The 17,270-nt window shown below is 36.9% G+C and overlaps 1 protein-coding gene across 1 annotated transcript; it reads left to right on the plus strand.

Moving 5' to 3' along the window:
• Positions 1–8,484: 8,484 nt before the first annotated feature.
• On the plus strand, positions 8,485–17,059 carry DLK1 (delta like non-canonical Notch ligand 1; the record flags this gene model as incomplete). Its single annotated transcript, XM_084287225.1, has 5 exons — positions 8,485–8,560; positions 9,408–9,471; positions 9,911–10,041; positions 12,565–12,706; positions 16,315–17,059. 5 exons carry the CDS (start codon positions 8,485–8,487, stop codon positions 17,057–17,059), a joined length of 1,158 nt encoding a protein of 385 aa, XP_084143351.1.
• Between the last annotated feature and the right edge of the window lie 211 nt (positions 17,060–17,270).

Genomic DNA, 17,270 nt, shown 5'->3' on the forward strand with positions numbered 1-17,270 from the left:
CTGTACTCAGTTGCAGTTTTTAACATCATCTGATGGAGCTCTATCTCCTTTTTTTCTCTTTAATTTCTTTCGTCCTCTTTCCAAGGCTGTGTTTCATTCCAAAGGTGGCAATATAGTAAGAAGAAACAAGGATGCAGGACCATGCATACATGACTTTGCCACAAGTATGCTGTGTGAGTTTGAGGTAGTTACTTTCCTTCTCTGTGCCTCAGCTTTTCTCTCTGTGAAATGAAGTCAACAACAAACTCCTGGGCAAAAGCAGGATCTCAGTGTACTCTGCAGTGAATAAAAATACTTGTTCTTGCATGTCAAGCTATTTGTCTTTATTTGATTTGCAAAACTTCATCAGTTACATCTGATTCAGGGAAAAACAAATCACAGCTAATTCAGTCTGGCCTCGGCCATCTTCTTAATCTTCACCAGAATAGAGGTGTTTCAGTCAACAATGACAACAGTGAGATACCTGCTTAATCCATTTATAATTTTGACCTCAAACCATGCTTTATAAAACCATTCCTTTTAGTGTGCATTCTACATTAATATCTATTAAGTAAAAAATCAATGGAAATCTATCTCGAAAAGTTATAAAATAAATCCCTAAAATATATCAGGGCTGATATAGGAACTACAGTGTAAAGAATATGCCTTTTATTGTTTGAGAACTCAGGCTTCTTGACTGCAGGTTTTTTTCCAGCTTTAACAATTTTAAATATATTATTGTGGTAACATTATTGAATGCTTTTCCTTCATTTGTAAATTCTTTCCCTTTAAGCTGAGACTAGAAAGAAGAAAGATTTCCTGGAAAATTTAGAGCTCAGACATAAATGAAACTAAGGGAAATAGGTTGCATATCTTTGTGAGGATATTACATTTATAAAGGGTTGATATTTTGCCAATCTCTATTTCTCTTGTCCTCAGTACTAGACTGAGGAAAAAGGCTTCTGGCTATGGAAAATAAGACTGCTTCTGCCATGTACTAGTTTATTACTCCCATTATATGTTCTTTCTGGTTTGTGTTCTTTTTATTTCTCAAATAATTATTTTATGGCACCAATTGTTACAAAACGTTAGCCTTACATTTACAACTGGAGAAATACTCCTGAGGCAGTTTCTTTATGTGTCCCTTACACAGAATGTAAAAATGCACTGATAGAGAACAGCAGAAATGTTATCAAAACTGATCATTTCTTTTGGTTATAGAATATTCTGTAACAATTTAAATAAACCTAGACAAAATGCAAAGTAAATACAGTAAAGCAAATAGAACTTAGATGGTGTATCATTTTATAGATAGCATTATCATTAAATGGGCAATGAAAAACATTATAAAAAAGAAGTTATAAAAAAAGTAGCAGGAGAGAAACCAATGGGAAACAGTACAGAAAAAGAAAGAATTTTAAAACTTAGCAATGTTCATAATGCTGGAGGGGGGAACCAGATAAAGAACTGTGAATTGACACTAACTGTATACAAAACAGACAAAAATTCAGACAAATAAACATATATCTAAAAAAAAAAAAAAAAGTGACCAGAGAAAGGGGTTCTGGTTTCTTTGTCAGAAGACAAACAAAGTAAAAATACTGGAAAGTTTTTGCATGTGACAAGAAACTGATAGCAGACAATAAATACCCATACATGGGTGTGTATAAATAACAGCAACAGAACTGTTTTGAGTCATATACAAGAGTAAACTTTTTTTAAACATCTTTCCATTAAAATGGCTTGAAACAAGAGAAAGTACTAAGTACTTATTTTCAGTACTAAGACTGAAAATAAGAGCTTGCATCTGCAGTTAGGAAGAAAAATAATATATCCTGCTGAGATTAAAACAAAATCAAAGATCAAACAACAGCTAGATTTCTAACCGCAATAATGAGTCTAGAAGGCATGTGGATTGGTTTTTATTTGTTATTTTGCCAATCACCAACTTCTCCCTAGGTTATTGCAAGCACCTAAAGCTTTCATCAAGACCAGTTCAAAGCATTAAAAACAGCAGGCACCTCTAAGGATCAGAGCTCAGTCTGAAACTGTTAGTAGCAAAAGACTCTAAAAATTTTATACGATAAAGTTTTTTCATTATCAGAGTACCTCTTTTTTATACTGATGTATATGTTTTTGTACTGATATATGGTTTTTATGCTTGTTCATGCATTAATTTTATGTATTTCCCTTGTATCTGTCTGTTTTCCTGTTCACTATTCATATCTAGACGCCATGTGTAGAGTTATATTGATATAAAATACAGAAATCATATATAGGTAGATTCTACACACACTCAGAAACATATGGAACTGTTTTCTCTTTCCGGATCATCCATATGTGGACAGTTCTCAAAAAACGTTTGTTGGTGACTCAATTTTGAATTCCCCGATCTCAGGCATTTAATCTTCAACGTCTCACCATCATTTCAAACTCACCATGATTAAAAAATAAGTTGTTCATTTGATATATATCTGTTTCACAGCAAACTGTCTGTTTTTCTTTATAAATATCCCTTTCAGACAGAAGACAGAATAATTTATTTCATCCATTCAGATAACCATAAGAATGTACTGCCTTAACACACAGACTGTTTCTCCTTTTCTTGTTTTCTTTCGTGTATATGTAGGCAGTCCCTTCCCTGAAATGAGCTCTCAGATCTAGCTAGGATTCATACAGGAAGTAAAATTACTTTACTATCCTCAGGAAAGTCTTTAAAAATACATTTTAAAGTATAATATCACTAACATAATAGCAAAATATTCTGTTTACTCATTGACTATTAAGAATCTATGTGCGTTTTCACTGCACCAAATGTTTCACATTGCAGGAAAAGAAAACGTAATAAGGTTGTGTAAATTACCAACTGAATATTGTCTTCATGTCAAAACAGGTAAAGAAAGTTGACAAATAATGATACAAAATTCCTGGCTATATTGAAATCTGTCAGACTGTTAGGCATCTTTTAAAAATCAGAAGGATTCAGGCTTTTTTAATAGCAGTCTGAGGGGAACATTTTCTAGATTGAAAGTTGTTATTTCGGGACCAAAAGTGATGGCTTTTGAAAGGGACGTCTTGGATGTCCCTTCAAGCATTGATGGCTTTATATTGAACTTCCCACAACTGTAGTTAGCCTTTCCTTAAAGACATCTAATTATTTTTGCTCTAATCTGTTTGGCAAACTGTCATGCTGTCTGATGAACCTCAATGTTAAAGAGGATGCTGGTGAAATTAATATTTCTTCCAATTATAGTTCTGGCCATTATATCTGCCCACTACAAATATTTGCTCCTTTCTCTTTCTTGATTTCACACATTATGATGGCTATATATTGTTTTTCTCTCTTTAAGCTAAAAAGGTCCTTCTACAATTTTCTCACTTCCTTTCAAGAAATCTATTTACACCATGCTATACTTAAGTTACAGATAGCCCAGTACAATATAAAATGACAGTGATACCTTCCTAGCTCTTTGAAAAATGCCTTTGTTTAAATTTATGTTTTATTTTTTGTAACACCATCAGATAAGATCTCAGTTTTTGTTTACATTGAGTACAGAATCATGTTCCCTGAATATATTTTATTTTGTTGTTTGTAAAATAGGTTTCTTCTCCATATTCTCATCTTTTGTGCTGTTGATAGCAGAATGGAAAACGGTCTTGTTTTGTGTTTTATGTAGCAGTTTCTCAACTCTGTATTTTAGTTGCTGGGTGTATACACCTGTCACTGGAATAACTTCAAATGTAGAGTCTTATTAAATATTTCAAATTTGTACATTTGGGGCTTTTTATTTACAATATCAAAGAAGGGCTACACTATGATATTGGGGAAGGCAAAATCTCTGACCTTCCTAACACCAGGAAAGAAAGAAATTGTATTAATTTCTTGATCAAGACTTTTACATTCAGTGCAAAGCTGTCCCAGTGATGAAACTTTTGCCTCAATCTTCAGTGTCCAAGATTTCATGTAATGTATTTTCTAAAACAGCTGACAGAATTCTCTGTGCAATGGTAATTGGCTGATGGACAGCGCTGACCTAGTGCTTTGTCAATAGAGGTTACAAGGATTTTGAGCGTTGAGCAAGGGAATAGGCTTGGCTTTAACTCTTGTAAATTACTGCTGTATATTTTAGCTCTGCACACTCTGGCTACTGTTCCAATGGGAAAAATTCACCACAGCTAAAAAATAAATATTTTGGCAATCTCCTGTTAATTGTTGACTGTTGCTACTTCTGTGTGTAGTAAAATTTGTTCTGTGGAGAAAATCTTTCTGGTTTATGTGCCCTGGTACAGAAGGTGCTGCACAAGATGCCTGTCTCCACAGAGAAGTCTACATACGTTCACCTACTGACTTTTGTGAAGGCAGAAATGCATACTTGAAGTGCACATGAAGACAGTAAAAATAATTTCATCTTTTTCTTGTCAGTCTTGTGCCAGCTCAGTGTGCTATCAGCTCACTGAAGAACAGAGGTAGCAGTAGTAAAGGTGGAATGAGGGGAGAACTGCAGATAGTTGTGTAGTTGGGACACAACAACAAAAAAACAAGATTAGGAGAAAAGCAGAAAAGGATTGCAATCTCTGTTCCAACAAGCTCCTAGGCTGGCTCAGCCCATCCTGTCCAGCCACGCACAAGGAAGGGATAGACTGACATAGAGTTTGAAATAGATGAAAGGTTCCTTTCTGCACTAATGAAGTCTGATGAGCTTATTTTTCTAAGCGACAAAGCTAACCACAGAGTACAGTATGGAGTACAAACTTGTAAAACCAGCTAATATACCTTAAAACTTTGTGCCTGTGTATGTCCATGGCTGAAGAGATTCTTTCAAGTGATAAAGGATACACCTATGCAAGGATGAAATTACTTTCTGATACTCCTATTCTATTGACAAAATATTTTTGCTCTGCCAAGGACATTGCACTGCCCTGTAACTGTTGTGTTGTTGTTGTTGTTGTTGTTTTGTTTTGTTTTGTTTTTCTCTCTCTAAAATATACATAAGGGTACCCCAAATTAATTATTTTTATGTCTTTCTCCCATATGAGGTCTCAGATATAGTTTCTGTGTGACTCTATTTTTTACCCTCAGATTTTAGCTACCAGGAGTTCTCAGGGAACTTTAGGAGCTGTCATACTGTTGACTTGTTCTGTGTTTCTCATCACCGAAGCAAATTTTCTGTCTTCAGATTCTTTCAATATTGAGTCTCTCTCTGGACAAAAGGTGTTAGATTAGTATGTAAACAAACACTTGGGAGTTATGAGTACTCCTATCCAGGACAGAACTTCAAGGATTCCTTGCTGCTTCAAGGATTTCTAGTCTTTGCAGAGCTGCTTGCAAGCTGCTGAAGGTTGAAGCACTCTGTTTCTGTGTTCAATAGACAAAAGGAATTTCTTACCAAGCTTAAATTCTTAATTTCAGTGTGCTTTTTCCAGTAGCCCAGTCCTTGAACCTGTTCATTATTCATGTCTCAGGATCCATGATAGTCATGTGTTTTCTTGGTAAAAAAAATAAAAATAAAAATTATGTATATATATATAGCATAATATCTCAAATTCTGTAAAAGAATCTATGAAGATTCTCTTCTTGATTCAATTTTTGCAGTCACTGTCTTTGATGCCCTGGTTCCTATAATGAATCTCGAAGAAAATCTCACAATGTCCCAAGATTTCAATGAAGCTGCATGTTTCCTGAGGATGACAAATTGTTGGGACCCACACTCCTTAGTCTGTACTCACCACTAAAGAATTTTTAGATGAAATAGTGAATACAGTTGTTAGCACTTTGAATGATCTTACACAAAAAAATGTATGGGGTTCTTTTCTTTCCAATTTCCAATGCAAATACTTAAACAAAACAAAAATAAAAAGATTTATTCTCTCAGAAGAAATCACTAAGATCTGCCAAAACCCAATCACTGTAATTTTCAGGGACTATTGCAATGCCTGTGGAGATTTGGATCAGAGTGCTTTTGGCAGCAAACAAGCTAAGTAAAAATTATTTGCAGTTTGGTTTTCTCAGGTAGAAGAAGTAGTGAAAAGATGATGAGTCTGGATTTGCACAATGATGAGGCTTCTGTTTCGAAATTGCTTTTGGAATAGCATCAGGGCAGGTTCTGTTCCAACAGGTTCTGGTTGGATATAATGGGTAGACTTCACTCTTACAAAAAGAATTCTGACTTCTTAAAAATAAAATTTGCCTCTTGCTTTTAGATGACCCTTGAAGTAAGTAGAAAAGATGGGAAAATGGAGAATCATCCTAATTTCAGCCATCCAAGATGCACCTCTGAGGCACAGAAATGAGAAAAGTAGAGTTGCTCTAACAATAGATTACTTTTGTTTAACAGTATATCCAGGCAAAAAATAATAATAAAATAAATTAAAATAAAATAAAATGTAAAAAACATGAAAACAAGCAAGAAAAACAGAGTACAAATACTAAAATTTGTAATGGTGATTATAACACATATCACAGAATCACAGAATGGACGAGGTTGGAAGGAACCTCTGAAGATCACCTAGTCCAAACCTCCTGCCAAGCAGGATCACCTAGAGCACATCGTGCAGGATGGCATCCAGGTGGGTTTTGAATATCTCCAGAGAAGGAGACTCCACAACATCTCTGAGTTATATATAGAGAGAGAATTGTGAGGACAAGATTTTTCTAGTGATTTTTTTCATAAGAAATCAGTTTTGGACAATGCAGGTAGTGAACTCAGAAAATAGAACAAATGTGTCACTGTATGTCACACTATTATATATACAGTGCAAATGAAAACAGATAATTTGACAGTGATTAGTGTATGGATAAAATCTATGAATTCTACAGACTCACTACTCTTAAGGTCTGAAGAATAAAGAATACAAGGAGTCATTTCTTCCAGCTAAAGCATCACAGAACTTTTGTAGCCATTTTACCTCCTCAAGTTACCTCTTGGTGAAAAATATGCAAACCAATATCTAACATAAAAAAAGTTTCTGCATCAAGCAAAGAAGTTATGATCTAAGGGAAGAATAAACAACCCTGGACCAACAGCTACCAGAGTCTGTAACAACTAACTAAGAAAGTCAGGATAAAAGTAAAGTGAACAAGACTGGTAAAGAACTGGAAAGAACTGCTGGTATTTATACTAGGAAAGCACAAATTCACAGAATAGCAAAGGACTGACTAGCCATTGTTACTGCTCCACATTTTCACTTTTCTGGTGCCTTTCTGTCATCCACGATTCCCCAGCTGTGGCTGGGCACGTGAACTACAGCAAAAGCTGTGGTGACAAAGTAACCTTTTTGAAACTTTGGTAGTGTTTCAGTAATAAAACGAAAGCAAGTGGAAAAGGTATGGAGGTATTCTGTGCCTGTAGAGCCAGATAGGCAGAGTGTATCTCATGTAGCCAAACTTCTGGAGAGACTTGAAGAAGCAGTGTCTGCCTCTCACACTTTACACTCAAGCACTGTTTTGTAAACCACCCCTCATTCTCCTCTTCCTGTTTTTATCCTTCAATTCCCCCATAAAATTAAAAACCTGCATTATTAGAAGCAAACTTTTGCAACCTAAGTGACATCATTATCTTCAAGTACCAGTAAATGGGCTTTCTGAAGCTAATGTGTGCTTTTCAGTTCGTATGTATTCAGGCAGATAATCTTGAATTAGCCAATTGTAATTCCAGAGAAAAAGCAGGTGGTTCTATAGTCTTCTTACCATATTATAGTGATCTCTACTTGCTTCACATAAATGTAGATAAATTGGTAAATGAGGTCTCATGGAAATAAGCACTACAGCAGAAGCAGAAGAAAACGGGTCCCTTAAGAATCCTAAAAAACAGGCATAACTTCTTTAAAAGAAGAAAAAAAAGAACAAGAAATACCCAGTCTAATTCCATAAGGGACTGCTCAAAGGAATAATAAAAAAGATAGACAAGAGAAAGGAGCAGCCACAGAATAAAGCACAGAATTTAAATTGCCTAGTGGTGGAAGTAACGCTTTTTTTTTCTTCTTGATCTGTTCAGTATATAAAAAAGAGATGTAGTTTTGGGGGTCTTTTTTATTATTTTTTTATTTATTTATTTTTAACTTTTTAGCCTCAAAAACAGAAGATGCTTTGCCTTCCTTGCTTTTGCTGGGGTCTTTCCTGAAAAAAAAATTGGAGCTCTGATGTGCCTGACTAAGGAGAGAAGTCTTCAGAAACCCGAAGCCCTGAATTAGCTGTTTGTGAACTGCCGGAGTAAGTTTCAACGAGGTAAGAGGCGTGTTTCAAACCCCCCTGCTAGACCTCCCTCCTCCCGGAGCCTTCCCAAAAGCCTTCCCAAAAGCCTTCCCTCGCCGCAATCGCACAGGGTGCGCAAGGTGCCGGCTCCTCTTTCAGCCCTCGGAGCGCCAGCATTGAGCAAGGGTCTGCCCTGGGCAGCCTTCCTCTTCCTTCTCCTTCTTCTCCTTTCTTCCTCCTCCTCCTCCCGCCCCTGCAGCGCTGCGGGCGGGGGTGCCTCCGCCTCCTCCTCCTCCTCTTCTTCCTCCCCGGCCATGGGGCTGCGTGCCGCCGGGCTCCTCGGCTGCTGCTGCTGCTGCTTGCTGCCCTTCGTCCTCCCTGCAGCCCCAGGTACCGGCCGGGGGGCGGCGGGGAGCGGGGTGGGAAACTTGGCGGAGTTTGCTGGGGCCGGGCTAAGGGCGGCGGGGGGAGCCCACCCGCGGCACCCCGAAGCACTCGGTGCTTCCCCTGAAGTTTGCTCCGGTTGAGGGTCCTGGCTCTTTGTAGGGAGCTCGTCCTCACTGCCCGTCTGAGGGGTATCTCCCCTGCCCCTCGTGGAGGGTGTCAGTGGTGGCATCATACCGCTGAACGCGCTTGGTGCTGATAGTTGGAAACGGCAAAAAAAAATAATGAGACTGAGACCTCTTCTTTGTAATTCAGTTATTCTTGTACTATTTAATCAAAGTGACGATTTCTTTTTTTCATCTGATGTAAGGTTGAAATGAATTTAACACAAGTAAGTTGTTTTACACGGATTTTTTTTTCTCTGACTAAAGATATTTCTGAGTTTTAAGTAGTTCTAAAATAATACAACTGGAGTTGCATGTTGTGAAATTGTATCTATAGATTTGCTCTGAAGTTTCTATTTTCAAGTAGTGTATAGCAGTGTTTTACTTCGCATATGCTACCATGTTTTACTATGAATCCTTTTGCAATCCATTCTCTACATCATTCCACTCACCCTATAGAAACACTATGTAACATGCTTCTGATTAGGTTCACTTAACATTTGGGAAACTTGAAATACATATTTTCATACCTGTAACAAAAACTATCAGAATACTATGCAGTCTGGTTTCTTTTAAAACACCAATAATGTGTAGAGGACACTATATATATATATATATATATATATATATATATATATATTTCTGAGTGCTGATTTTTCTATTTTGATATTAACAATCTCTTTTTCTAGGTGTGAACTGTAAAACTGGCTGCCACCCAGTGAATGGATTTTGTGAATTTCCCAGTGAATGCAGGTAAAAAAATCTGTCAGACATGCTTGTTAGCTCAGGAACAGACTTCTACATTAATTTATTGTCCTTGTAAAATAGACAGAAACTGAAACAATTTGTCCTCTGAAAATATGGTACTGTAGTGAAGCAGCACTCTATTAGCATACAGTAACTGGAGTTGTAGAGCTTAGACATCTAGATGCTTTTTTAGCCTAATTATTCTAGTAAGACTTTACATTGATTAACATTTATTAACTTTTTGTCGCTGAATTATACAGTTTTCTTCAGATGAACTGCTTCTAGTATCCTGGAAGCACTGAAGGTATCTTTTTGTTCCAATGTGCTGCATAGTCCAATTTTGTATCTGAAAGTTTATTTATTTTGCCTTGAAAAGCAGAACATCCTTGTAATTATGTTTATTAAAAATAAACTATGCCTCTATCTTGTCTTTTATCTCTTTCAGGTGTCAGCCTGGTTGGCAGGGTGCTTTTTGTAATCAGTGTGTACCTTTCCCTGGGTGTTTGCACGGCAGCTGTGCCAAACCCTGGCAGTGCATCTGTGAGGAGGGCTGGGTTGGCAGCCTCTGTGACATAGGTTTGCACGTCTTTTCTTATTCTTGAGCTACTGAGGTGAAACAGCCCCATCTGGTGATGGAGACTTGCAAAAGTCCTTCTGGATAACTATTAAAAAATACTCTGGACAGCAGCATGTAAACCTGGAGTTTCTATAATTTAGACAAAATAATGCAGTGTCTTTGGTAACTGGGCATATGTGCAAGCAGCACATAGCTTCATAATTTTTTAAATATTGACCATTGTGGACAATGTTCACCAAAAATAAAAATAAAAATAAAAAAAACAAACAAACAAACAAAAAAGAAACCTGCTCAGTCCGGAAACTATTACTTTTTGCAATGCTCAGTGTTACCTCAGAGTCTTCTTTGCCAATTTGCATTTAGATCCCCATGAAGATGTAGCAAGAATTCTCAGCCAAAAAGAAATAATCATCTTTTCATCTAGAGGCACAAATTATATTGGAAGTCTTTCATCTCAGTGGATTTATTTACTCTAAATAGAACAAGGTATCAAGAGTCCTAGTTTCCTTGCCACTGGAAGGTTGTTCTACTGACCCATGAAAGCACTTTAACCAAAAATGGGGTTAATTGCTCAACCACTGATCTCCACATCCTTTGCCAAAAGGTTGTGTTGGTTTTGGTTTCCTGGCTGTATAAAGTCATTACAGACTGCTATAACTCGTTAACAGGTATCACTAAATGAAACTTGATCAGGTTAGGAAAAAGGACAAAAGGACAAAATGATGGTTCCCATTCATTTGGCGACCATTGTTATATACACATAACTATCTTTTAAATATGGAAGTACAAACCTATCAATATTTACCATGCAATATGAGATTCCTTGCCTCCCTCTTCTAATACTGTATTTTTGTGTGTGATGACAGGAGGCCAAAACCATTATAATTTCACAAACAAGTGTCATTAATTGACATTTTGTAGCTACAGGAAACAATTTTTAGCTTCAGGTGTGTAATGAGATAAGCCTTGTTAGAAAGCTACATTTATATTGTTTCTGTGGAGGCTGACATAAGGTCATTAGTTTTGGGATTTGCTTGACATGCTTCATTTTTGCTGCTATAGAAAGAGTAATATTTGCCAGGGGGTTTCTGGCATAGCCACTGTTTTAATGTTGCCAGCTGTCAGCAAATACCAACGCACCAGGATAGCAAAACCCAGATATAGGTCCAAAATTCATTTGGCCACTGCTGTTAACTTCTGAAATTTCTGTAAAATATAGATACGGTCTCAGCACCTTATTTGCTTGCTAAACACTAGAGAAAAAGAGGTAACTTTGAATGGTGGTGTTCTCTTTCTCCATTTTCTAGGAGAGTTAGTGTATAATCTCCTTAGTATGGGTTATGGAACTTCCTTTCGGTAACTATTTGAGGTTATTGAGTGGTTTGCTAATGCCTCTGACTATGTAGCCTTTATATTTACCATAGGGTATCTGGTTTTCAGCTCAGATGAAGAATGACATACCTTATAATTTATAGGCTTGCAGATTATAGGTTGTGTTTGATCCACTGTAAATATGTAGACCAGGATTAGTGGTATCATTTATGACTATTATTGCAACCACTTGGACAGGCATGGCACTTAAAGAGAGAAATTGGTGTTGATGCTGATGATTAACCTCTTTGCCACGGGCTGCACCACCGGCCTGCCTGAAAGCCACGGTATCTTATCCTCTGGAGGTTGTCTTATAATGAGAACAGATGAACATATTAGAAAATAGAGTTCATTATCCAAGGAAGATTATATTTAAAAGCTAAGGTTATTGAAGTGTTTTGTTGTGGTTAAAATTTTGCAGTAGCTCATGATATCATCTACCTTTCATGTTATGCTATGGGAACTAGAATATAAATGCCCTTAAATCTTTTTCATCTTTTCAGAAAATGTGTTTGTGCACAGAAGTGTTAGAGACATCATATAACTTGCAGCCAGCTCCTCAGTGCAGCTGCTCCATTAGTTTGCTAAAATATGCACTTGTTTGTTTATTTAATTTTAATTATTTTAAAAAATTACTAATCGTTCAAGTGGGAAGTCGCTCAGCAGGGAAACAGTAAAGAAAATTAGATGTGTGACTTTGGGTGAAAACACACCATACAGCTCTCTATTCTGGTACAGTTATGTAAGGGTTAGATGCAGCCAAGCCAAAAGATGAACTCTTGAGAGACTTTGTAATCTGCTGATCTCTGTTGTTATGAAATGTTTGTTTATAAACACATAATGATGGGTTGTTGGGCAGGGAGAGGGGAGAATTCCCTGTTCCGTTTTACTTTATCAGAATTCTGTTTATGGATAAGCCAAGGCTGTAAGAGGATGACTATGCCCCTTAGAAGTTCTTTCTTCAATGCAGGATGAACGATAGATAAAGATACATGTACATTTTATTTAAACTATTCTTTACTATTTACAGATTCTTTCTCCTAACTTTATTTGAGCCCTGATTCTGGTCATCTGCTGACAGTTCAGCTTTCATTTTATTCAAAAGTGTTTTAATACAACTAAAAAAATATTTTTTGTTTGTTTTTAAACAGATATTCACCCATGTTCTGCAAAGCCCTGCACCAATAACTCAACATGCATAGAGACTGGTGATGGAGGATATATTTGTCTTTGTGCCCAGGGATTTACAGGAAAAAAATGCCATCTCAAAAAAGGACCTTGCATTATTAATGGGTAAATATTGATTTCTGGTGTGAATTTAAAATCTACATTCCTACTGAACATTCTTCAGATTTCGTAGCTAAGTGAAGATATCTCTACGCTAAAATATGTAGTTCTTCTGCTAGGACAATTATTTAGCTACTGATATTTTTAGCAAACTTTGCAAATCTGTTCTGTTATTCTGTAAAAAATTACACATTAAAAATATGAGTTCATGTGTATAATTTGAGTACTAAACGTGATAGTTTGCACGCTTTGTTGTGATGAATTTATGCCTTGCCATGATTTTAGTAAGTAGTAACCTGCCATCACATGTTCTCACCTCTAGTGAGATCACCTCTAGAGGGATAACTTTATGCAAAATCAAGGTACAGTAATACAAACCATAACCAACCCACAAGCTTTCTGCACAAAATCACCTAGTTCACCAGCCTGTCATTTTCTTACCATACATAAGATGGTATGTCAAGGGTTTACTGAGGGAGATAATCTCAATTCTATGAGAAGAGGATGTGGGAGGGGATTTCCTTCCATTCTCTAAGAGAAGTAAGATGTTAGAACAGTGTTGGGAGCAGGTTGAAGGTGATATTTCCCCTCTGCTCAACATTGGTGAGAAACATTTGGAGCACTGGGTTCAGTTCTGTTTTCCACTACGTGAGGATGAGGTCATACTGCAGAGAGTACAGCACAGGCCCGTGAAGATGATGAAGGGACTGGAGCACCCCTCCTATGAGGAGAGGCTGCGAGAGCTGGATAATTTAGCCTGGAGAAGAGCAGACTGTGGGATCTTCTCCATGTGGATAAATACCTTTGTGATAGTACTCTCAGTTCAAACTGAATACTCATTAAATAGTTTGGAAATCATGGAAAAAAAAATCATAACAAAACAACATTCTTGAAACAGCAATTCCTTTTCTCTAGGAAGTTGTGTCTTTATGAGGAAAATGAGCAGAAGACAGCTGTAGTGGAAAAAAAAAAATGTTCTCACTATAAGCAGTACATGTCTATTAATATTTTATAGTCTGCTGGAGAGTGCACCTCACATCCTGGGAAGAGACCTTATCATAAGAGGTCATCTCACTTTCATCCCACTTCTGTATCCTACCTCTCTGTATCAGTGGCATAGTTAAAAATGTTGATATTACTAAATACTGCCACTGGTTCCTAAGTTAATATTCATAGATAGCACCAAGCCAATTCACAAATCAAAGTAATTTTTCTGGTGTCTACAGAATCTACCAAGTGTATCTGTGTTAGAGATATCTGTGTGATGCTTTGAAGATCTGGTCTCAAGCAGAGAACCAGAAGGTGCTTTCTGAAATGAAGGCAGAGTATTTGGAAAGCAAAGAAGTGGTATGTCCATGTTTCCATAATAAGTCCTTCATGCACCACCCTTGCTGAACATGCCTTAAATGCATGTTAAATATAAATATTTTTATTATCAGTTATTTACAGTTTATTATCAGTTACTTAAATATGAAGTAACTGACTGTATTCAAGGAGATTACTAATATCATTCACTTAAACATATTAAAAAATAGGTAAATAATTAGTAAATTATTATTAGTAAATAAATAATTCATTTTCAAAATTTTTCATGTTTCCTCTAAGCAGTTTTTATTTTTTTATACTTATGAGAAAGTGTAAAAAAATCATTTTATATAAAAATTAGGCAAAAAATCATTTTGTGCTTACATTCTCCAGCAATTTCTTCCAATTTCCCTGCAAATTCCCTACATTTCTGCAATTTGACCTGCAAGTGAGGGTTCCAATTTCTGCATATTGCCAGATCCAAAACAGTTAGTCTGATTTTCCATGAAACCTCTAAAGCCGAGAGAGTGTGCTAGACTCTCCAAGATAGATCATAACCATTCAATAACTCAAGGACTGTACAGCTACAGGTTCCATATTTTTCTTATAGCATACAGAGAGGCTGGTGATTGTAGCAAAGCTTCTCATTTGCATGAGCACCTCGTGTTCTCACCAGACTGGCCCAGTAAGTGCTATATCAAAGTCTAGCGACAACTCATTTTGCTTTCATAATACAGTTTCCAGACTTCCAGTGCGATCTTTTGGTAACATTTTTTTCCAGGTAACAGTTACAGTGAAGGACAATATGAGAGGACAGAGAGGGGTTTGTGTGTGTGTGTGTGTGTGTGTTAGTAGTGAAAAAACAGGCAGATGACCTCTTTACCACAGTAGTCTATCTCTCCTTATGAGTGCCCACCAATTGTTTCAAACCGCAGAAAACCCGGAGTTGCTCAGGGTGGTCTGTACAATAGCTATTCCCATGGAAACAACTGGGCACTTGAGTAGCTCAGCCTTATCCCACCAGTGCTCAGGGGCCATTTGTAGTCAGGCGCTTATTTTCCTTTCACTGTTGCCTCACTCAAGGCATCAACAGATTTCTTAAACCTCTGTATCCCAATATAAGAATCTGTAATGGCCACTGACAAATGTGAAATGTCAGCTTTCACAAAGCTGTAGATGTTCAGTACCTCTAGGGCTTTCCCCTGGAAATGTAACATGTAAAAAATGCTTGGACTTTTCAGCTGTATCCTGGTACTGTGCTGTATGTCTTTAGAGATTTATAGTTGTTAGGAAAACTAGTCAAATAGGCTTGTAGTCAGCTTTGTCAAGTGTAATGCTGCCTCTCATTACCTCAGATCCATTTTTAAAAGGTAAGTTTTAAATGCTTTGTTCATGTACAGTGAATTGCCATGAAAGTGGCTTTGATCTTTACTTGTAAACACATGACCCCAGACCCTTTTTCAGCCAACAAGGCCAGTTAAAGGACTACATCTGCTTTGAATAGCTCCACTGAATTAGCAGCTTTTGTGCTTTTCTGTCAGTAGATGGCCCTATCTTTTGGCCATACACCTGGTAAGGCACAGTTACATTGCAAAGATGAAAAAAAAAAAGTGACTTGACATCACTTAAAACATAGTACCAGGCTATTCATAATTAAGTTCTCAAAAGGTTTGGAAACATTTGGTTTCCTCATCTTGTTCTCACATTACAGCTGCTTTGCTAATGCTGACACCATCTCATGTATATTTTTAATTTTTTTTTAATATTTTTTTCAAAATCCTTTGCTCAACAACAGTTTGCAAAAAATTATCTGTTTATCTTTGCATTTTTTGTATGTCATGGAGCAACATAGAGGCAATACAAAAAAAATCCACTCTGCCGATACAATATGGAGACTGTCTTAAGAATAATCAGGTGGAAAAGAAAATCTTGCTGCTAATGTCATTGTTCAGTCTTGTCCAAACAGTTGCTCAGCTAAATAGCTCTAAGCTTATGAAAATGTTAGGAAACATAATTTGGAAAAATATTTGAAATAACTTAAAATCACTTCACAGCTCTTCAGGTTGGATTTATACAGTGGTGTATTAATTCTGTCTGAAGGGTTGGCAGAAGATATTATAATCTGTATTGACAAAGCTGTTGAATAAATTCATTCTTGATTCAACTTGACCAATTTAGTAGATTTGCATTATTTTTTTGCTATTCTGAAGAAAACCATTTCCTTTTATTATACAAAGGGTGTCCTAATAGCTTCTTTCCTTGGACTGTGATTCAGTTCTGTGTATGTATGTGTTTGTTCTCTATTCTAGCTCACCCTGCCAGAATGGAGGAACATGCATCGATGACAATGGTTTTGCACCCCATGCTTCCTGTCTGTGCCCTTCTGGTTTTGCTGGCAACTTCTGTGAAATAGATAGAGATGACTGTGAATCCAACCCATGTGAAAATGGAGCAACGTGTACAGATATTGGTGCGGGTTTCAGCTGTTTTTGTCCCCATGGCTATACGGGAAAGCTCTGCAGCAGCCGTGTCATATTCTGTGCAAGTGGCCCATGTGAGAATGGAGGGACATGCAGCGAACACCCACAGGGAGGATTTGAATGTATCTGTAAGCCAGAATTTGTTGGTGCAACCTGCAAACATCACAGCAAAAACACAAGTCTCTTTGGAGTGAATACAGGCGCAAAGCATATGCAGAATTACAAGCTACCCCCAAAAGCTCATCACAGATCAGTGCATCATCAAGAACAAGAAATCCTGAAAATAACAATGAAAGAAACAATCCAAAATGCAGATCCCTTGCTCAGTAAAAGCCAAGTGGTATGTTTTGTTGTACTGGGCTTACTTACATGTCTTGTTGTCTTGGGTACAACTGGGATAGTATTTTTTTCAAAATGTGAAATGTGGCTTGCTAATGCGAAATATAGTCATCTCCTACGCAAGAAAAAGAACTTTTTTCTGAAGTCTAGCAATGGGGAAAACCTCTCTGTTAATATTATCTTCCCAGAGAAGATCAAATTGACTAATTACACTAAGAACTACACTGCCATCTAGGCCCTTGAAAACAAAAACAACTTGCAGCTTTTCATAGCAATATGAAAAATAGATTGAACTTGTTACCTGTGGTTGGCCTTAATATTTGTGGGTGCATTTGGTGTAACTTGTGCTGAGTGATAATGAAGAAAATTTTAATGTATATGTATTGCTAAGAATTTTTTCATTCCCCCAAATTAATGTAAAAAATAAAAAAAAAATAAAAATAAAA

Source organism: Netta rufina, assembly GCF_964035555.1.
Source record: "Netta rufina genome assembly, chromosome: 5".
Lineage (NCBI taxonomy): Eukaryota > Metazoa > Chordata > Aves > Anseriformes > Anatidae > Netta > Netta rufina.